We start from the raw sequence: 23,028 nt of genomic DNA on the forward strand, positions 1-23,028 counted from the left end.
AGTAACAATATAATGTCTGTGTTATACATTATCAATGTATGGCTCTGCTTTCAGCAGATGATTGGATTAACCTATCCAGTTACTTGATTATCAATGTATGGCTCTTTATACATACATCTGATATGTAATTACTCCAATCAACAAACATGCATGGATTTCATAGGATTCAGGTGCACTATTTCTCCTGGTCATATAGTAGATCTCAACAAATCATAAAAAAGTTTTAAAAGAAATGTTTAACAATAGTAAAACTTTGCCTGTGTTAGCCGAATAAGGCCAACAGGTATGTTATTCTTCCAAGCCTAATGTAATGAATACACAATTTCACTTAAAAGCATAAAGATAGGTGACCACTTCTTCCCTGTTGAGTACATATTGACTATGTAAGTCTTTGTTCTAGACCTGCCTTATGCATGTCACGGAGGCTTCAACAGTTACCAAGACAACCTTATATTACAAACTGCTCCGAGTGTCATTGTACAAGTAACTGTAACAAAGATTAAAGCTCACTCAGGAATTGCTTTTGATGGTACTTTAATTTTTGAGGGTTTTTTTCTTACTTTTCCCCAATAAATTTCTTTGGCTAATAAATGTTGTTGTTTTTTGTTAAAATCAAACAGTACACTATAAAATAAATTGTTCTATTTACCCAAGAAAATGTAATAAAAGTGAAGATTACAACAACATCATAAAAAGTCAGAGGAGTCAAAACACAAAACAATCACTAAATATTTTACATAATGATAGCATGTCAATGTGTTTCATCAATAACACAAAACGTAATGAATCTTAGGCACTCATACAAACATAAAGGGTTAATCATAAAAAATACAGGACCAACAATACATCGCTAACAGTAAACAAACAAGTGACGACGGACCAGTGGTCTAATGCCCTTTAGGAGGAGATTTTCTTTAAACAAGCCATCAGGGGCTGATGTCACAGTAAACACATAACTGTGCGTCATACTTATCTCCGCACATCATGTCTACATATACCACAGCAACACACATCTTACCACCTCTTCAATATTCATGACATCATCTATATCAACCCGAGCTTAACCTGTCGTAAAAGTAGCATACTGAGAGACAATGTTAAGAAAACACTCGGTAGTACAAATAGCCAGATTATATGTAAATACCCACTTCACATACTGGAGGAGGAGGACAGCAGGTTATCCCTTGTCAGAAATCCTGTACTTAGTGGAACATAGATCAATAGTAAACACCAAGGACATACTACATAGCGTTGTACATTTATGTAGGATACCATAAACCGGTGACTACCTAATTAAGGTCAAAGGCGGGTCAAGGTTAATATATGTCCTGATTGACCTTGAGAACACAGTCAATAGATTTGATGCAGGCAAGATATAAAGCAGAGATGTGGAGGAGGAATTTTAATGATGACCTAATCAGGACTGATCTGCACGAGAACTTCTCCACTGCACTTTGTAGAGTACTGTGCTAAATGATGCCTACAACTGCCTGCCTGCCACAGAATGTGACCTTTTGCCAAAAACTGTATACTTGACTACATCAAAATGATGTGATTCTCAAGCCTTCACTTAGCCCCGTTGATTCCTCAACTTTCCTAGTGTGATAAAATTTAAACCACCATACCTCAAACAGATATTCTACATAGATACACAACCAAGCTCTTTTGTACTTCTTAATCGATGAATGTCAATGGTTTTTGCCACAACAAGATGAATGTTCTGAATGAAGAGAATGTATATCATCCTCTGTCTACCGACCTCCAGTGTGTTGCAGCCCTGTAGACTGTAGGAAAACAAATATTGGACCCCTTTAATTGTGGAAAATTGCACAATTGTGAAATGATAAATGATAAAATGAGAAAGGAAGGACAAACACAGTATATAGCTGCTCAAAATCAGATCTATCTGCATCAATGGTATTTCATTTGTCAAGTGAAATTTATTAATATACTTGCCTATTCAGTTGAAATCATGGACCCAAAGTTACTCATCAAAGTAAAATAATGCGATACTGATCAGGGAAGTTTGACTTCCTTAACAGTTACACACAACATCTCAGTTTTCTGAATACAATTAAAGCCTTATGAAACCACAACTCACTCCTTGAGATAAAAATAACTTTTAATTCACCAGTTCACCTTAGTATCAACTGGGTAAAACTTTAATAAATATGACACTGTCGCTTCGAGTTGTACGCCTGATACCATGATAAATAGGAAGTATTCAGGCTTTATTTCATGCACTGCTAACTTCCAGGGGCCAACTCTTCAGATATTTGTTAGCTTAATAAATAACATGTTACCAATTAAAAAACTTTTTGTTTTATAAACAGTGCAGTTAAACAAATCTCAATTTATTTGGAGTTTAACTGATCAATAAATATTTGTCTGTTTGCAATGTTTTTTCAATTCAATTTGATCAGGATAAGAAAACCTAGAAAGCTGAACTTGAAAGAACAAAAAAAACCTGTCTGTTACACCTGGATACAGGTAAAATACAGCCAAGTAAGATGAGTCAGGTTAGCAGGGACACGCCCAAAACGCATAAGACAAGATCCTCACCACCTGTCATTGACACGTGACTACAGGTGAGAACAGGTAGGCTATTTGAACACTTTAAGTGGGTCAACGTCAGGTAAATCATGTATGAAACAGGAATGTTTAACTTGGGTAAAAAAGTTATAATGGAAAAATTTTGGCTTCAAGCACACTCTCCCAGCATTTGACTATGTAAACTGCCCTGCCCTAAGTTATTCTGTGTAACACGACCAGATACAGTTACTCTTCGTTGTGATGATAGGGTTCTATCAGAGAAATGATAATGGCACCAGAAATGTACCTTAGGACAATATACTTTATTTACATGGATCTGCAAAATCTACTGTAACATCTGAATATAAAATTTCAAATCAGTTTTAAATGAGTTTTTAACATTCATCCTAATTACTTGAAAGAATTTTAAAATGATTTTCATTTCAATGGTTAAGTTTTTCTAAGTGATTTCCTATCTAGGCCCATGGGTTTGACACTGGTGTGTCAGATCACATTAATTAGTTATTTTAACTGTACCTATACTGATATTTTGTATGTATTTAGGACAACTTAGGCCTGGGTTTAACATGGCAGCACTTGTTTCCTCCCCTAAATACAGCACTATAACCTTATATCACACACGAAATGAGGCAGTTCCTGTTGTCCTCCTAATCATGTTCATACTTGTCTGCACTCACGTCTGTATGAAACAATTTCTGGTTGCTGGGTTGAGTGATTGTAGTTTTGACAAAATGTATGGAGTGGTCCTATACGTAAGGAATATATCACACCTGCATAATGCAATTTTAAAATAGAACAAACCTTTTTTCTAATAATGTTTTCTAAAAAAAAAAGAAGAAAACCTCCACTCGTATAATAATATTATAATATTGTATCAATACGCATTTAAACTCTTAAACACTCACCACCAACACTCACTCTTAACAGTTCACTTCATTCATCCAAAACAAACTTGTCACACAAGTTACAGGCATCACTCCCACTCAAACACAGTCGCAATATTCAAACATCCCTGAATATGTTTTTTAAGTCGACTGACTGATGAAAATGGAGCTCCATTCCTGTCCAGTTCCATTTCACTTAGTCTCTCCGGCCACTCTGTATACCGGCCACTCTGTATACCGATACACTGATCGTGGCTGATTAATCACAGCAATCACGTCCATTCTGAACTGTACAATAGTCCAAGAAAATACAACTGCAATAATTAAACTGTCCGAGATGAATTTCTTTGTCATTTTCAGTTTCGTAATTGAATGTCCAGACAGAAATCTTCTTCGACTTCAAGTCCAAATTACTTGGCACCCCAACTTGAACAGACCTCTAGTGTTTCTCGACTCCTGGGAGTCATAGTGGAGTCTATAGCTGATAGCTGAGCTATGGCACATCGTGATTGCAGGAGGGCCAGAGACTGGGGACCACTCTTGGCCCCTCGGCCCTATAGTGTTTGTGAGAAGGCTCATTTCTACTGACTGGACCCTCAGACATTCCCACAGTCAATCTCTATAATAGACTTAGGCACTTCAGCAAACTGGTACACAAGTCGCTGCCCGTCAACCTTATTTAGTATTCCCCTCGCATAATAGTACCTAAAATAAAACAAGAAAACACATTTAACACACCTTATGAATATGTAACTAATAAATATCAATAATAACTTTACAAAATAAATTCAAATATCATTATCCTAGATCACAAGCATTGTATTCATCCCTCTCAAGTGTGCATAGTGGCATGTACACACTTTGGTAAAAACAAACTACTTTAAAGATGTTTCAGATTGGCTAAACAAAAATCTAAATCCCAGATGTGCAATATCATAATGAAAAGTAATACATGATAGGTGTCTCCCTCGACTAGAGATCAAACATCTATATAACTAGCTGTCTCTCTCGACTAGAGATCAAACCTCTATATAACTAGCTGTCTCCCTCGACTAGAGATCAAACCTCTATATAACTAGCTGTCTCACTCGACTAGAGATCAAACTCGACTAGAGATCAAACCTCTATATAACTAGCTGTCTCCCTCGACTAGAGATCAAACCTCTATATAACAAGGGTTCCCATCGTATCCCTTTGTATAGATGGTTATGATATATATTATACAACTGAACACCTTTAGCTGCCAGAATAATTCACATGTTCAGGGAAATCGGACTTGAACTATATGTAAGGTCATCTATGAATAAAACAAAGACGATTGGGAAGTCTTTTTCTGATGTGATAACACATAAATTTCATAGAGTACATGTAGGTGAGAGTTTGCAGAATGTTTTTATAATAACATAATAATGTACTGTCACACCTGTTACAAATAAACGTTATACGGACGTCAGCTGTGGTGCTTTATTAAACTTTTCATTATGTGGATACATTTTATCTCTCACTAAATCAGTGTTTGATTACTGCTGTCATCATCAAATAGCAATAGGCTACCAGAATCTTCTTTTAGGAATATAAAACTGAAAAAGTGTTGGATAAACAATCTATATTTTTATGATGAACTTGGAAGTCAAATTTAGTAGGCAAGAATATGTCACAGGTAAGATAGGTAAGTTTATATCACAGGTGTGACAAGTAAATGTATGTCACAGGTAAGATAGGTAAGTTTATATCACAGGTGTGAAAAGTAAATGTATTTCACAGGTAAGACAGGTAAGTGTATTTCACAGGAAGACAAGTAAATGTATGTCACAGGTAAGATAGTAAGTGTATTTCTCAGGTAAGATAGGTAAGTGTATTTCACAGGTAAGATAGGTAAGTGTATTTCACATGTAAGATAGGTATGTTTATATCACCGGTAAGATAGGTAAGTGTATTTCACAGGTAAGACAGGTAGCTGTTTGTCACAGATAAATACCAGAAATTAGAAAGGTATGGCTAGATTTCAATTAAGTAGACAAAGAATATAGTGATGTGTGTGTTTTAGCCCACTGTAGCTGTGAGGGTGTGTGGTACAGTAATGCTAATTACGACATCAACGACTCGTCTAATTATACCTCACATGAAGAACAAGATAGGGAAGGAGAAACACACAAGCACGTTGATCACCATCGCTGAACATCAACCATACAAAATCATCTAATCACAGCAACTTTTATTAATGTCAAGTACGAAAAGATCTGAATAAATTAAGCGTGCAGCATGCGCCGCACATCACAGGAGCCGTGCAGCATGACAAAATATCTCTTCTCCCGTCCAGTATCCACAAAAGTAGCAGTTATCAGAGGGATGCACTTAACCACTCGCCTGTTACTTGGCTGTAGATTAACTTACAAGCAATCTTATATAATATGACATGACAACTTTGTCAAACTCAACTAACATATAAGTGTGTTCCTGCATGTCATCTGTCCGCGTTGGGATCAGTCTCAAGTCAATAAAAGCTCCTGTGATGCCATGGATATCTTTGCTAAGTATGTAACAGTTTTCACTAAAGTGTAATCTGAAGCCCCAATTCCCATCGTTTGTTTCGACCAATGATAATACAGAGCTCCCTACCTCAATGCTCTTCCCTTGTTTCAACCAATGAAAATACAGAGCTCCCTACCTCAATGCTCTTCCCTTGTTTTCCCTTGTTTCAACCAATGATAATACAGAGCTCCCTACCTCAATGCTCTTCCTTTGTTTCGACCAATGATAATACAGAGCTCCCTACCCCATTCCCTTCCTTTATTTCAACCAATGATAATACAGAGCTCCCTACCTTAATGCTCTTCCCTTGTTTCAACCAATGATAATACAGAGCTCCCTACCCCATTCCCTTCCTTTGTTTCGACCAATGATAATACAGAGCTCCCTACCCCATTCCCTTCCTTTGTTTCGACCAATGATAATACAGAGCTCCCTACCTCAATGCTCTTCCCTTNAAGAGCTCCCTACCTCAATGCTCTTCCCATGGTTTCATAGTTCATGTCTGGCTTGTTCTTGTGAAGTCCCCACAGTTTGGACACAGCCTTGGAGTCGACCAGCTTGAAGATTCCCCTTTCCCGGTTGGCCCATTTAATATACCTAGGACAGGTCTCTCTGTTTTGTAGCAGTTGTAAAAGGAATTCCCACAAGTATGTTGTACTACCTGTAAAGTGAAGAAATAAAATCATCTTTAAAGGGAAAAAATGGGACATAAATATCGGAGAAACACATCAACTATTACTTACATAACAGGATATTTGGATTTTAAGAAATTAATTTAAACCACATTGCTCTACAGATTACTGTAGCAGGTGCCCTCGATACCACAGTAACCACCATAGGGTCATTGCATGTTTAGCAGGTGCCCTCGATACCACAGTAACCTCCATAGGGTCATTGCATGTTAATTCTTTATTGTATGTAACTAATCGCACACTAACACCCGCCATGTAATGAAGCCAGGTAAGATAGAACATTTCCAATTATTTTATAATTAGTGTCTACACCTGTTACACAAAAAGATTAAATTTAAACAGTAATATATCTGAGGCAAACAAACAAATCTGTTTGTGTTTGTTGTGAAACTTCAATCAATACCGGCTCACTACACTACAAATGTATCATGTACATTTGAAATGAAAAGAAAAAAAACCCATGGAGAAGTTTGTCAAACAGCCAGGATTTTACAAGGGATGCACATTCTCATTTCTCCATATTAGAAAGCTCTTTATAAGTTCCTTTATATGATAAAGCTAATGGACAACAGGTGCTACAAACAGTTTGTGCCAAAATCTGTCAAAAGCGGTCCAGTCTTTATACACAAGCAGTGCCACTGATCAGCCTGCTAGTTCAGACGGTGCAGTCGGACGACATATAACTGGCTTTAATTTCGGATTGTTTTTTGTACGCCTTTGCATGTCTTGTGTAAATACAAAAATAATGATGCGCGTAACTTAAATCACATCTGGATCGTAATGGGGTTTGATTGTAAAGTGATAATTGTACACAAAAGAGAGCATGGTATGTATCAACGTGCCCAGACACTGGGCTAATCTCCTACACAATAAAGTTAATGGGAAACAGTCGAGAGTAGAAAAGAATACTGTGTATTCAAAATTCTTCACAAAACTTCAGGGACAATATTATCAAAGAGATGTGAGACGGTGATAAGCAGAATCATGTGTTAGCGATGAAGTCAGCCACCTGTAATTAGCAGCTAAAGGACTTATTAAGACATTTGTAAGCCCTCGTCAAAATACAGAATTATATCCAAACAATGCCCACCTTACTCGGGCCTACTGACACAATTACATCCATCACATCAAGCTGGCAGCAGCTACAAAGCACAATTGCCGCAAAAAGGAAATTTTCAAAAGTCGTGTCTGCCTGATATTAACAAGTCTTATTAAAACCCCACACACACAATTTCGGATGCTCACAAAGGAGAAATTTCATACAGAAAACTGTTTTTGATGAAAGCATGAGGGTCATGTTTGTAGACAATTGAGTATTCTTGGAGCCTGCAGCAGCCCATGGCAGCCCAGTTTGTATTACAGGTAGCTGGAAATACCCGTACTCAAGCAGCCATTACATTAATGCTGTTAGCAGCTCCTAGGACAAACAACTGTCTGTGATTTTTTGCGTGCTTTAGTCTTCCATTAAATTACAAAATTATTGGGGGGCTTCATTGTAGTTGCAGCCAAGTTTCTATTAGAGACAATTCTGGGAGGACTTTGACGATTCTTTAGAACAGGGACCATCAAGATCAGGAGTGTACACACTAGAGGGTTGTTTAACTGGGGCAGCAGGATATGTACCTACAGTTGTATCACAACAAATCTCCGTCTTCACTTGTAGTAATATCAATTTCTTTTCAATTTCAGCAGAACAAAACTCTCTCTTTACTTAATGCAATACTCACTTTCTCTTTTTCGTTTAGGTTGGTTTATCGGGCATTCCAAGGGATTTTTTGGTTTGCGACCTGCAAAGACGATTAAAAAATAAAAATTATAAGAAAGGATAAAAAAGAGAATCATTTTTTGTTTACATAAACATCATAGAAAAAAGACATCTGAACAGCTTGGAGTCACTTGTAGAAGTGTAACAGAAGTAGGTCAGAATGTGACCCTTCGTTGGCTGGTGGTAGTGACAAACAAGTGATGTGTCGTAGCTACAATGATTACATCCTAAAACTGCAAGGATGGTCGGGACTTCCATGTCAGCTTTGATTCCATGCCAGGCTCTCTCATTACCCTAACACCTCTAATGTAAAGCATTCTCATTATTCTCTTGTACATTCTGTGCCTGTTCTGCGTGAAAATGTGCAATACTGTGTTCGTATAAAAAGAAATTGTATAAATTAAGCATCCATTGTATTTTGTCTGTCACTGGGTAATGGGAAGCTCTCTACATTACAAACGACGAAATAGGACAATAGCAGAGAATTACCCGAAAAATCGCTTTCATCATAAGAAGTAGAACCAATTTAGATTATTCGTATCAAACAGGCTGAGGACTATTGCCAGTTTTTCATCTTAAGTTTGACCTCTGGAAAGGTCAAGGCGTCTTTCCCCTTACACGTACAACCCTTTGTTTTTTCCGTGTGCGTGTGATCGTCAAAGGGAGGCCAGCAGTTGTTGTCAATTGTGTCAGGCGTAGACAGCAGGGCCTGAATGTATCACTTGGTGATATCCAATCACAAGTGACACTGCTCTACTTATCCTCTCTTCAAAGACATGTTATGTGCAACAAATGTACCACAAAAACAGGGAAAACCCAAGTCCGTTAAAAAGGACAGCGAGAATTTACGAGGAAAATTGCGGCCAAAAAAACTCTGTCTCGACATAATACAGCGCCGTACAGCTATTTCAGCTGATGATAATGACGGTCGGAGAATTGGTAGTGAAGAAAAAACTAGCACATGGTGCTTTACCGTACAGCCAGTTAGTTTTTTGGGTACTTGGATGTGAAGTGGTAGCCCTCTCAGATAACATATCCATCTCTCACAATCACACATTTATCTGGGTCCTCGAATCTTTGTGTCAACCTCTCTATAAGTCTGCAGCAATTTACATGTAGAATATTTAAAGGGGTGTGGCCAAGGTGGACTCGTAGACCAACTGTATGTCGAGGATTCCTGATATCGCTATTTACATGGTTTTATCCTGGTAAGTGACCTACATATCCTTTTTGAAGATAAATGCTGTAGAATAAAATATGGTTCCTTGAAGTTTACTTTTCACTACAGAGTTACAGTGCTAACATACAGAATTGACCACACATAAAAAATCCCTCCTTGATTGTCAGTTATCATTAAATAGATGAAAACCCGTCCTTGATTGTCAGTTATCATTAAATAGATAAAAACCTGTGTTATTTAACACTTAGGAATATTTGCTGATCAAATTAAGTGAATCTGGTGATTTATGCTGCCTGGTCCACAGGGTAACAGTGATGATAGGAGGAGACTTAATGGTGGTGTTATTGTCATGTGACTGGTATTAAAACCCTCGTAAAACTACAATGATCTGCCATTACTCTGTGTACTGATGTACGACCTGTAGATTTAGCATCTCTACACGATCATTGATTGACAAATGTTCACTTTCTCACTGCTTGTCTAGAAGGATGTAAATTGAAGCACTGCATCATGTGGGAGTCAACTGGAGGTAATTATTCATGGAAACATTTAATCTCATATCTGTCTTTCCCAATTTTCTCCATTTATTATGAATAATTAGCTGTGATATTCCACTTGTTCACTTCTTTTCTTCCTGCTTAAAACATGACCATTGTATCTATGAAGTTATAACATTTAGAAAGCAGCAATAAGTGTCTGCCTCAAGTACTTATTTTGTATGATGGTTCACAGTACAAAGTAGATATTTCCACAGGCATGTGATTAAACAACCACCACCAATCTTATCTCGGCCCATTTGAATTTAATCTTAACCAATTTAAATAATTCCAAAACAGTAAATGATTATTCAAATGTCATCGGTTCAAACTAAACACATTTATCAACAAAACTTTCATTTGTGTCTGCCCTGCTGCAGGCTAATCATAAAAGAACCTACAGAAATGCAGGAAATGAAAACATAACACCCGTGTTGTGTTCATGGAGTGAAATTATAACATCTTAGATCTGCTGCGATCTGTGGGACCGGTTTGGATGGTAACGGACAGGAAGGGCTGAGATCTGTGGGACCGGTTTGTATGGTAACGGACAGGAAGGGCCGAGATCTATGGGACCGGTTTGTATGGTAACGGACAGGAAGGGCTGAGATCTGTGGGACCGGTTTGTATGGTAACGGACAGGAAGGGCTGAGATCTGTGGGACCGGTTTGTATGGTAACGGACAGGAAGGGCTGAGATCTGTGGGACCGGTTTGTATGGTAACGGACAGGAAGGGCTGAGATCTGTGGGACCGGTTTGTATGGTAACGGACAGGAAGGGCTGAGATCTGTGGGACCGGTTTGTATGGTAACGGACAGGAAGGGCTGAGATCTGTGGGACCGGTTTGTATGGTAACGGACAGGAAGGGCTGAGATCTGTGGGACCGGTTTGTATGGTAACGGACAGGAAGGGCTGAGATCTGTGGGACCGGTTTGTATGGTAACGGACAGGAAGGGCTGAGATCTGTGGGACCGGTTTGTATGGTAACGGACAGGAAGGGCTGAGATCTGTGGGACCGGTTTGTATGGTAACGGACAGGAAGGGCTGAGATCTGTGGGACCGGTTTGTATGGTAACGGACAGGAAGGGCTGAGATCTGTGGGACCGGTTTGTATGGTAACGGACAGGAAGGGCTGAGATCTGTGGGACCGGTTTGTATGGTAACGGACAGGAAGGGCTGAGATCTGTGGGACCGGTTTGTATGGTAACGGACAGGAAGGGCTGAGATCTGTGGGACCGGTTTGTATGGTAACGGACAGGAAGGGCTGAGATCTGTGGGACCGGTTTGTATGGTAACGGACAGGAAGGGCTGAGATCTGTGGGACCGGTTTGTATGGTAACGGACAGGAAGGGCTGAGATCTGTGGGACCGGTTTGTATGGTAACGGACAGGAAGGGCTGAGATCTGTGGGACCGGTTTGTATGGTAACGGACAGGAAGGGCTGAGATCTGTGGGACCGGTTTGTATGGTAACGGACAGGAAGGGCTGAGATCTGTGGGACCGGTTTGTATGGTAACGGACAGGAAGGGCTGAGATCTGTGGGACCGGTTTGTATGGTAACGGACAGGAAGGGCTGAGATCTGTGGGACCGGTTTGTATGGTAACGGACAGGAAGGGCTGAGATCTGTGGGACCGGTTTGTATGGTAACGGACAGGAAGGGCTGAGATCTGTGGGACCGGTTTGTATGGTAACGGACAGGAAGGGCTGAGATCTGTGGGACCGGTTTGTATGGTAACGGACAGGAAGGGCTGAGATCTGTGGGACCGGTTTGTATGGTAACGGACAGGAAGGGCTGAGATCTGTGGGACCGGTTTGTATGGTAACGGACAGGAAGGGCTGAGATCTGTGGGACCGGTTTGTATGGTAACGGACAGGAAGGGCTGAGATCTGTGGGACCGGTTTGTATGGTAACGGACAGGAAGGGCTGAGATCTGTGGGACCGGTTTGTATGGTAACGGACAGGAAGGGCTGAGATCTGTGGGACCGGTTTGTATGGTAACGGACAGGAAGGGCTGAGATCTGTGGGACCGGTTTGTATGGTAACGGACAGGAAGGGCTGAGATCTGTGGGACCGGTTTGTATGGTAACGGACAGGAAGGGCTGAGATCTGTGGGACCGGTTTGTATGGTAACGGACAGGAAGGGCTGAGATCTGTGGGACCGGTTTGTATGGTAACGGACAGGAAGGGCTGAGATCTGTGGGACCGGTTTGTATGGTAACGGACAGGAAGGGCTGAGATCTGTGGGACCGGTTTGTATGGTAACGGACAGGAAGGGCTGAGATCTGTGGGACCGGTTTGTATGGTAACGGACAGGAAGGGCTGAGATCTGTGGGACCGGTTTGTATGGTAACGGACAGGAAGGGCTGAGATCTGTGGGACCGGTTTGTATGGTAACGGACAGGAAGGGCTGAGATCTGTGGGACCGGTTTGTATGGTAACGGACAGGAAGGGCTGAGATCTGTGGGACCGGTTTGTATGGTAACGGACAGGAAGGGCTGAGATCTGTGGGACCGGTTTGTATGGTAACGGACAGGAAGGGCTGAGATCTGTGGGACCGGTTTGTATGGTAACGGACAGGAAGGGCTGAGATCTGTGGGACCGGTTTGTATGGTAACGGACAGGAAGGGCTGAGATCTGTGGGACCGGTTTGTATGGTAACGGACAGGAAGGGCTGAGATCTGTGGGACCGGTTTGTATGGTAACGGACAGGAAGGGCTGAGATCTGTGGGACCGGTTTGTATGGTAACGGACAGGAAGGGCTGAGATCTGTGGGACCGGTTTGTATGGTAACGGACAGGAAGGGCTGAGATCTGTGGGACCGGTTTGTATGGTAACGGACAGGAAGGGCTGAGATCTGTGGGACCGGTTTGTATGGTAACGGACAGGAAGGGCTGAGATCTGTGGGACCGGTTTGTATGGTAACGGACAGGAAGGGCTGAGATCTGTGGGACCGGTTTGTATGGTAACGGACAGGAAGGGCTGAGATCTGTGGGACCGGTTTGTATGGTAACGGACAGGAAGGGCTGAGATCTGTGGGACCGGTTTGTATGGTAACGGACAGGAAGGGCTGAGATCTGTGGGACCGGTTTGTATGGTAACGGACAGGAAGGGCTGAGATCTGTGGGACCGGTTTGTATGGTAACGGACAGGAAGGGCTGAGATCTGTGGGACCGGTTTGTATGGTAACGGACAGGAAGGGCTGAGATCTGTGGGACCGGTTTGTATGGTAACGGACAGGAAGGGCTGAGATCTGTGGGACCGGTTTGTATGGTAACGGACAGGAAGGGCTGAGATCTATGGGACCGGTTTGTATGGTAACGGACAGGAAGGGCTGAGATCTGTGGGACTGGTTTGTATGGTAACGGACAGGAAGGGCTGAGATCTGTGGGACCGGTTTGTATGGTAATGGACAGGAAGGGCTGAGATCTATGGGACTGGTTTGTATGGTAACGGACAGGAAGGGTTAGGTATGTTGGGAATATATTTTATAGCCACATTTCTCCCTACTAAATCTTCAGCCTCGAACCTCAAGGGTCTCAACAGGAAACAAATTCACTTAAATACTGAAACAGTCTATTTTTCACTGGATATATGTTCATATAGACGGAAGTTGGAGAATTTGTTGAGTTTTAATCTTGTATCAGTGATAAACTTAAGAGTGCATTGGGCAATTTCTACCTGATAAGCTGATAAAAAAATATCACACTCATCACTGAACTGACATGTACAAATTCAGGTTGAAAAATGACAGATGTTTTGTTAGATTTGTTTCCTCTCGACCAGAATTACGAGATGTACATCTGTCTCTCCGAAAACTACTCCTAATAAATAATCCCTCTACAGCCACAAATAGCGTTCTGGGTATTCATCATATCATGACAGGAATCAAATATTCCTTTTGCGTTTAGTTTGTTCATTTTCATTACACATGTATGTGATCTTGATTTGGCACAATATTTTTTAACAAAGCTCCATAGCACATATATACCAAGACAAACCGAAAGGGATTAGAAATAAGCTCATAATAAAAACAGTAAGTAAGTTTTTGAAAATAAACAGTAAATAGATTTTTAGCCAATTTCTATGGGGCCTAAAACAGTTTTGCAGACAGTATTCCTTTGATAAACTGAGGGAACCTAGGAAATGAGTTTTATATTTTAAGCAAGTATTTTTCTTCTATAATCCCTTGGGGCCCAAAGAAATAAGTTATATGTAGCTTATAAGTTCTTACCATCCTCAAAGGGGGCCTGAACAATTAGCTCTGAATGTTTATTTTTTTGACAAACCCTTGCAGCCAGTATTATTTTGACAACCGCAGAGGATACAGTTAACTAACAGTTCATTGTCTGTGACAAAACTCACTGCCAGGGAGCACAAATTCAGCGCACAAGTTTTTACAAAGTCATAGCAACCACAGTGTTATATGTACTACTGTACTACGTGAAGTGTAGGTGAATGTCCTGTCAGGACCATTCTCAATCTAGCAACATCAATACACCTGTAGTAGGGTGACAAACAACTGTCTACACTGAGTTAATCTTGGTAGATCAGCTATTGAACAGGTCCAACATGGATCTAGAAGGCCGGAGAGGCTGGGAGGTGGTGATGGAGGAGGAGGCATTCGTGTGAGATACTGACCTTTTTTACTCTTGTGTCGGATAGGCGATGATGGTGGGGTTGTAGGCGACAGGCTGCCGGAGTCGAGGGAGGGGTGTAGACTAATGGGAGAGGATAGCAATGGACTGGATGGGTACACATGATCTGAAACCAATCAAACAACTCCATCAGTTTCTGGCCCTCGAATCATTCAGTGTAGCGACACAGAGGCATTTCAGAGCTTGTCACCAGTATCATATATGATGCAAAATTACTTCAGGAATTGGTTGAAGTTCGCGTTACTCCTAAACATATACTGTACTCGATCTTTTTTTTATGAAACATTAATCCACATATGAATTTTACTTATTTACATAAAAGACAATTATAAAAAAGAAATACAAGTAAGGTTTGGGTTGGAGATACTGAATGAAAATAAACAGATTGGGTGTTGACACTAGTCTGCCCAGATTTGTATGCGTTTCCGCACTTTCACAAAAACACTTTCATCTTCGTGGCACGAGGACAAAAATGTCTTCCGTAAGTCATTGACATAGTTTATAACAGGAAACAAGGAAGTTAGTGAGGATATGAAGACAATCGAGGTCTGTAGGTTCTTTGTGGGCGACACTTTGTCTGTGCTAGTAGCCTTGACCTTAGTGGATCACGGTGGGACCGTCCAGTACTGACATCCCGTCAACACATAACTTACTTGTATCAGACTAAATTAAAGTGCATATATCCGCCTGCAATAACAGGTTTACATATTGAATTTAGCATATCTTGAGAGTATCATATGACAAGGGAGGCGATTTATTATTCACCAAATAGATGATCAGTTTCTGAATTTAGATTTTACAGTATCTGTAAACTGTGCATGTACTATGGTGTATTGCCCAACATCCTGTCATGATTCTCTAATTAAAACCTTGGACAATGAACTATTAAGTCCACTTGGACTTGGTTGCTCCTTGAAGCTACTAAAACACTTCAATAGTAATTGTGGGTCAAGTAACACAGCTTGAAGTTACAAGAAGTTCTTTATATAAACAACAGTAACGGCCATATATAGAACGTGATTAAATTACTGCACTATGACTTTTGTTTTGTCTCTTTGGGAAACTCAGTGTGTGCCAGGGTCTGCAATTTGTATAAATTGACCGGTTAGAGGGACAAGCAGCCAAACTGGCCCATCCTGAAGTGCCCCCCACAGATTACAGCATCGTTACAAAGAGATATCATTTCAGTCACAGGGTCCTATCTTATCCAAGACCTCTTGACCTGAATAGAATATTAGCCGACTTCTGGTCAAACACACACACACACCTGACACACATCTGACATCCTGTAATCTAATTGACAGGAGCATGTGACCACCTAACAAACATTTCCTCCTTCACGATAAAAATACCTGCTAAACACATCATACACATCTATCATGGCAGTCAGGTTTTTCAGGTCAATATTTAAAGTACCATGTACCGATTGAAAAAAAATCCACTTTTTTATGTGTTCAAATCAATTAACTTTTAAAAACTTAAAAAAACCCACTTTATATCTATTCTATTCTTTTCAACTAAATCAACAATGCCTTTTATATGTAATTTAAACCTTAACCAACAGCATCCTTTCCTACTTTTAGATAACCCAATCTACCAGTCAAGATAAGCAAGTCCTTCCAGGAGCATGTTCCTACTTGTATGAGTTTTGTAAAATTAACCTTAATTCACACACTCTGGTTTTATCAAGCCTCTGACCCAGGAAATGTGTAATCATCTGATTAAAATCAATACAAAAAATGCTATCTGAAGTTTTAATAAATCATAATTGTGCCAAGGAGATACTACTGGAGTTTATCAATGAAAGCATCCGATCTACGTAAATTTAGCCCAAAAGTAGAACTCGACTTGCAAATGTATGTTATCAATAAAAGTTACACCTTTAAACCGTCTCTACTAGATTTATATATAGTATGTCAGAGAAGCTTCAAAACAGGAGGAATACAGGCAGTGTCAGTATGGTGAGATCTGGTGTGTATCAAACATGGAGATTAGTGTATCAAACATGGAGATTATTGATAAATATATAAAGCATGCATGCATACTGTTGGAGAATAGTCAAAGTATGAGGAGCCGAGAGCTCTGTAGGGAATATATACTTCACAATAAACACAAATAGATTTCAAACAATAACCAGAACTACCTTTTACTACACAAAGAAATGTTCTGTAGAACCACCTTCATTTTATTGTACAACATTTCAGTAACGAGATATGTGTACCAGGTATTCGCCAGAGAAAAGGGAAACCATTTTAGGAATGTCATAAAGATTGGTTATGGCGACAATGAAAAATACATAGACATATGCTTGGACGTAAGAATATTCCATCAAGTTCAGTTAATATCTCGAGAGATGGGATGCCCAGTAATTATCGTCCCGATAGCAGATGATTTGCACGCTAGCCACAGCTAATGCTTTATAAACGTGTGGAAACACGAGTCTACTGGGTGCTCTTTCAAATGTCCAAGACAGGTCAGGAAAGACTTTCTTGCACCTCCAGGGTACAAACAAAAGTCTATCTAGTCATGAAAAAACACCATTTAGGCCAATTTTGGATCGTAACATATCATTTAAAGCAAAGAGAATGAGATAACGGAGTTTGAAATGTTGCCGTGGGGACAGTAGACCTGTCAATAAGACCTCACCCTGTAACCATTCACTTCGGTAGATATCCCTCATTAAAGAGTCAAACGCATGAAAATCACTCTAACTGGACTTAAAAAACCATGGCCAGTCTAATGGGATGTGATGGATGGAAGATTCATAAAAGATATTCGCCTTTTTACAGCAGGTTAGGAGAAAGTGCCAACTAATAATCATATTTGATCGTCTAGACCTCGGCAGTTTCCTGCTCCCAAATGATCCACAATCTTTGGAAATTGCTCCACATAAATCACATGGAAATGTATAAGACATTCAGCAGTGGCCATCGTTGTCTATATCAGACTCAGGGGAGAGAACAAGCAGGGAAACCCTAGTGAGAGAGGCCATCTCTTGTCCTTGCTGACTTATCTCTTTACTGTAGAACATTAACCCTGGCTAGGTAGGTATACACTCCTAGGTAGGTATACACTCTGGTAAGGTACACTTCTACGTGACTTGACCTCACCCACAGCAGTAGGTCACACTGAGCTAACACTTAACACTGGTCATCTAGTACTATTATACCTCATCTATGTAACAGCTTCTTGGACTGGATTATTCCGTCTTTTCGTATTGCAGAGTTATCTTCTCTTGTGAGCAGTTATTGATTGTTACGTCAATGGTTTGTGTGAGAAAATTACGTCGTTTTCTCAAAAATTGATGACGTTACTCTCACAAACCAATGACGTAACAATCAATACCTGCTCAAAAGAGAAGATAACTCTGCAATACGCATAGACGGAATACTGATCATGTGACAGGGTAATACAACGCTATGTTTTCCTCATGGCTCGAACCTCTCCAAACATATTTCCTTTTCCTGATTTTGAATCTCTATAGAAAAATGGGCAAGCAGTACCATACCCGAGTTCCAGGTGACTGAAGGAGATGAGAACAATGGCACCGAAGCCTGATGATCTTCACTGTCATGTCATTGTTCTATTTCAGTATAAATATTGACTGCTCCTTTTGGTAAGAAAACACTTACTCTCGATTAATAATGCTTCAACCTGGTGAAACAAGATCAATCCTGGAGAAAACAAAGAATCATGTTTCCCCGCCGTAAGGACAATAAACGTATATCATTACAAAGGTGTAAGCTGCTCTACTCTTTAATAAACCTAAATCTAGGAACCTTTCTAAATAAGGTGATTTTTAATCTCCATGCTACCTGACCCTCTTTTAATATATATTTGCGAACCTCTTACTCATCCTCTAATCAATTTCCAAATAGAACCGCTATCAGATCATGTGTTAGGCTTGTATTGATTTTTTATTTATCCCACTTAACAACTTGAAGCAGACATTATAGACAGCTGGTTCCTGGGGAGTTGGGAGTTATCTGCCCTCATCCTGTCATATTTACCTGGTCGCATGGCCACATGTGTGGCTGTGTTGAAGTGTGCGGGGAGTGGTTGGTGAGCTGGAGGGGGCTGGATGGACTGAGCTGGTGGCCCCTGTTGGCAATAAGAAGGGATGAATGGCGCTGGAGAGGACCTGGGAATGTTCCCTAAAAAGGCTGGAAAAAAATATAACAAATTATTGGCAAGACAAATTTCTGAATAACAGGACAGTTTCGTAATGTTATTTTTGCAGACAGATGAAAACCACAAGTTCAACAATTCCCGTAACATTTATGAAAATGTTTTTCAGATCACAGAAGGAACATCAACTCTGACATAAATATCTTTATTTTATTTTTGTTTTACAGACAACTAAAATATTTATGCTAAAATATTTCATTCAGTCATAGAGATTTGATACGACACTAATTTAATAATACATGAATTCCACTTTTCTACCTTGATCAAGAAATTATTTGACCCATTTACAATTTTTGTTAAGCTTTCTGAAAGATTTTCAACTTACTTAAATAACCAATTGATTTGTTATTAATTAAAACCTAGTATTGTTAAAATTTGATGGACCCTATAAATAAATATGTGAATGAGATAGGACAGTATCATTGTACTATGTACTGTCACTACACCATGTCTACGCTCGAGTTTAGTCACCCACATTGATCCATTCACACTAAGTGCACCCGAGCTGCATTTAACTCAATAAATCTTCACAATAGAGGGAGCTAAATCAACGCCTATCTCTAATATTGCCTGCTTATATCTAATGAACATGTGAAAATTCTGCCATTATCCGAAGCAATGCCTGATAAAATGTAAAGGTCATGTTAACCCCTGGATAAACAAGTAAAATATCTAAGGATAATTAAATATGGTAGGTATACTTCTAGTAGAACAATCTTATGTGACGTACAGACAATCAATAGGGATTACAAATCGGTAAGATGATCCCATTAAACTGGCAATTAGACTCCACATACATCGGCTTACCACTGATGTTATAGCTTAAACTGTAGCCACACAATCTAATCGGAAAGGTTTCAAAGCAATATTCTTTTTAGTGGTGATGTCATCAAGCTGAGAACATTGACCCCAAAATAGTCTATACAATGAAAAACATTTCTTTAAATTGATCCAATCAGATCACGCAACATTGTAAGACAGATCTTGATTAGCAGATCAATTATTTTTTTCCAGGTCATTTAAATGGTGGAATTTTAAAAACCATTTGTAGCGTACACTCGACATTGCCAAGACAAAGCAGTACCAGTTGATGCATAGCTACACCTTGTATTTCCCCGGCTTTTGTTGTGTAGTGTCTATACACGAGGCTGGGAACCCTGTTAGTGACTAGATCTGAGGTGCTTCACAAGCCCATAAAAGGACTAAGTATTCAAAGCACCCGTGTTCACCTCTATTACAAAACAGGAAACCATTCTTCCATTCAGTATATGTATGTATACAAGGTCCATGGCCACACATGGTGACAATCAATAAGTGGTTACCTTTCAATATCTGATGTAAGTAAGTCACAGTGTCATAACGATCCCTTTGTATATCATCAAAAAATCACTTCCTGCGTCAATCACCAGTTACCAACATCCTTTAGTAATATCATTGATGATTCAAGATCAAGATTCATACGACATATATAACTGTGTTAGTGAAAGTGACAAAACTGCACTGACAAGGTCAAATACATATATAACCGTGTTAGTGAAAGTGACAAAGCTGCACTGACAAGGTCAAATACATATATAACTGTGTTAGTGAAAGTGACGAAGCTGTACTGACAAGGTCAAATACATATATAACTGTGTTAGTGAAAGTGACAAAGCTGCACGGACAAGTTGTAAAACTGATGTGATCAACACAGTACAGATGCACTTATACTTACTGGAGAGTCATTTATACTTCAACAGTCTGTTACAAGAGCTTGACTCACCTGATGTGTAAGCATCTGAGAGACCCAGAATTCTGGCCTTGTCCTCAAGGTTACTACTTTCGGGTTCTGAGATACCACTGTCGGTGCCACTGTCGGTGTCTGCTGGACTTGGTGGCAGTGCTATAAATACAACAAATATCATACTTATTGATCTCTCAAATTCTGTTTCAAACAAAACATGTCTGAAATACAAATGAAGCTCTGACAGGCAGGCCAGAAAGTGGATATATCTGATTTTCGTAAACAATATCCAAACTTAGATTTACAAATAGTCATATGATATAACAACGGCACAATTAAGTTGCGTGAATGGATTTTTTTATTGTTGTTAAATTATACCCTAACAAAGTGTAGAGGAAGACAATTATACGCCGCAAGTGTTGAGTTAACTCGACACATGTCTGCTGGTAAGACATTGGATCTACAAGACAGTGTGATGTCTGCTGGTAAGACATTGGATCTACAAGACAGTGTGATGTCTGCTGGTAAGACATTGGATCTACAAGACAGTGTGAGAAATAATAAACTAATTTACCATAATCTTCTTTGCCAATTTTGACAAATGTTCTCAACACAAGTTCTATTACAGTTTTGTTATATTTGTATTGGAGTTGACAAAACTCATTGATTTTACTTAATTGTATCAAACTAAATTATTTTATAAAACATTTGTGGTCAGCAAGATGAGTCGTTGAATTTGTGCTGGTCTGATTAACCTACCCCCAACTATCTTTTATATCCGACTTAAACTATCCCAAATATCTTTTAAAAGAAATATAAATGATCTAGAAAAATTACATGCCCCAGGATCTGAACTCCATTCCTGTGCGGGGTCCCCTCTGATCCTGTAGCTACAGACGTAGAAATGTCAAACCAATCCATGTGGTTTGTTACAGGTTCTAGATGTAGATACCTTATCTGCTAGCCGTGCTGATAAAAGTAGGAACATTTTAACTTCTGGGAGAGAGTATCTTATCGTGTGCGGAAGCAGTTCCTTGATAAAAAACATCCCCAAAAAAGAACGTGTGAAATCTATAGCATTGATAAGACCTAACAACCAGGAAACAGTATAAGACCTCTTATCTCTTCTTTTAAATGCAATTGAAAATCTTGGGGTCAGAAAAAATAATTTATCTTCAGGAACTGATCTTGCTTAAATTGATCAGATAATGAATTTCTTAACAGCTAAAAGCTCAGAAATAAAATTACACAATTGCATGCATGACACACTTATTTCACAAGACGACATGAAAATCCTTTGTAGTAGTGTATTTCCGTGTTCCTGTTTCATGGGAAGCAGTCATGTGGAAAAGCTGTGTTATCGCTACCCCAATAAGCCTGCACCGTTGATAAGGTAAAGGTAGGCCCCGTAGGTAGTACAGATTTTATACTGGAAACGCTTTGTTACCTCAACCATTTCTGGCCGATAATCTCACCACTGACATTAAATGGAACAAAGCAGACACCATTTATTCTATCAGAATGTTCTTTTAATTCTAATTACCCCTCCAGAGATCTGAAACATTTAACTTCCTATTTGGTTTGATTTGGTGGCCTGTTCCCTCTAAAGTACACCCATCTTGGTTATCATGTAATGAGGGTCTTGGCCAGGCTAAAAGTATACATTCACCTCTTCATCCTACTCTCATAAACTTGTACTATATTTAAATTTTGCCTTATCACAATTGGTTTAATTGTATAAAAGAATTATCACCTGTAGATCTAAACCTCTACACTGGTGTGGTGTGTATATCCCCAATATTTAATATGACATTCAAGATATCTAATACATTTACACTTATCACATTTCTTCAATTCAGACCTTTATCATGTTTCTTAATACAAAAAAAAATATGAAAATTTGTCTCATATTCATTCCCCATACCGAAAAAAGTTACAAAAAAGTTACTTCTATTTAGGTACAAAAAAGTTATAACTTTTGATGCTAGATTGGAACCTTGTGAGAAGAGAGTTTCAATCTAGTACTAAAAAGTTACAAAAAGGTATTAAAAAGTTACACTCAAACACTTTGTTCAGTTCAATCATTACTTTATTTGCAAACAAAAGGTACACAAAAGTTACATTTAGCCACTTAAGCACTAGTGAAAAAGGTATCATAAAGTTATAACTTTATTTAGTTACTAAAAAGGTACAAAAAAGTTATGCTTTTCTGAGATACTGAAAAGGTACAGAAACAGTTCTAGTAAAAAGGTACAATAAAGTTATAACTTTATTTAGTTACTAAAAAAGTACAAAAAAGTTATACTTTTCTGAGATACT

The 23,028-nt window shown here is 39.3% G+C and overlaps 1 protein-coding gene across 6 annotated transcripts in view; it reads right to left on the minus strand.

Moving 5' to 3' along the window:
- Window positions 1-517: 517 nt before the first annotated feature.
- Window positions 518-23,028, minus strand: part of LOC110449677 (ETS-related transcription factor Elf-4-like) — a 169,405-nt gene continuing 146,894 nt past the window's right edge. For all 6 annotated transcript variants that reach the window (XM_021496693.1, XM_021496690.1, XM_021496691.1 and 3 more), the window contains 6 exons: window positions 20,749-20,868; window positions 18,809-18,961; window positions 14,782-14,904; window positions 8,389-8,448; window positions 6,438-6,630; window positions 518-4,142 (listed from right to left, as the gene is read on the minus strand). In XM_021496693.1, coding sequence (XP_021352368.1) covers window positions 4,034-4,142; window positions 6,438-6,630; window positions 8,389-8,448; window positions 14,782-14,904; window positions 18,809-18,961; window positions 20,749-20,868 — 758 coding nt within the window. In that variant the 3' untranslated portion in view covers window positions 518-4,033. The remainder of the gene's footprint in view (window positions 4,143-6,437; window positions 6,631-8,388; window positions 8,449-14,781; window positions 14,905-18,808; window positions 18,962-20,748; window positions 20,869-23,028) is intronic.

This window comes from Mizuhopecten yessoensis, unplaced genomic scaffold, assembly GCF_002113885.1.
Source record: "Mizuhopecten yessoensis strain PY_sf001 unplaced genomic scaffold, ASM211388v2 scaffold4783, whole genome shotgun sequence".
Taxonomy (NCBI): Eukaryota; Metazoa; Mollusca; class Bivalvia; order Pectinida; family Pectinidae; genus Mizuhopecten; species Mizuhopecten yessoensis.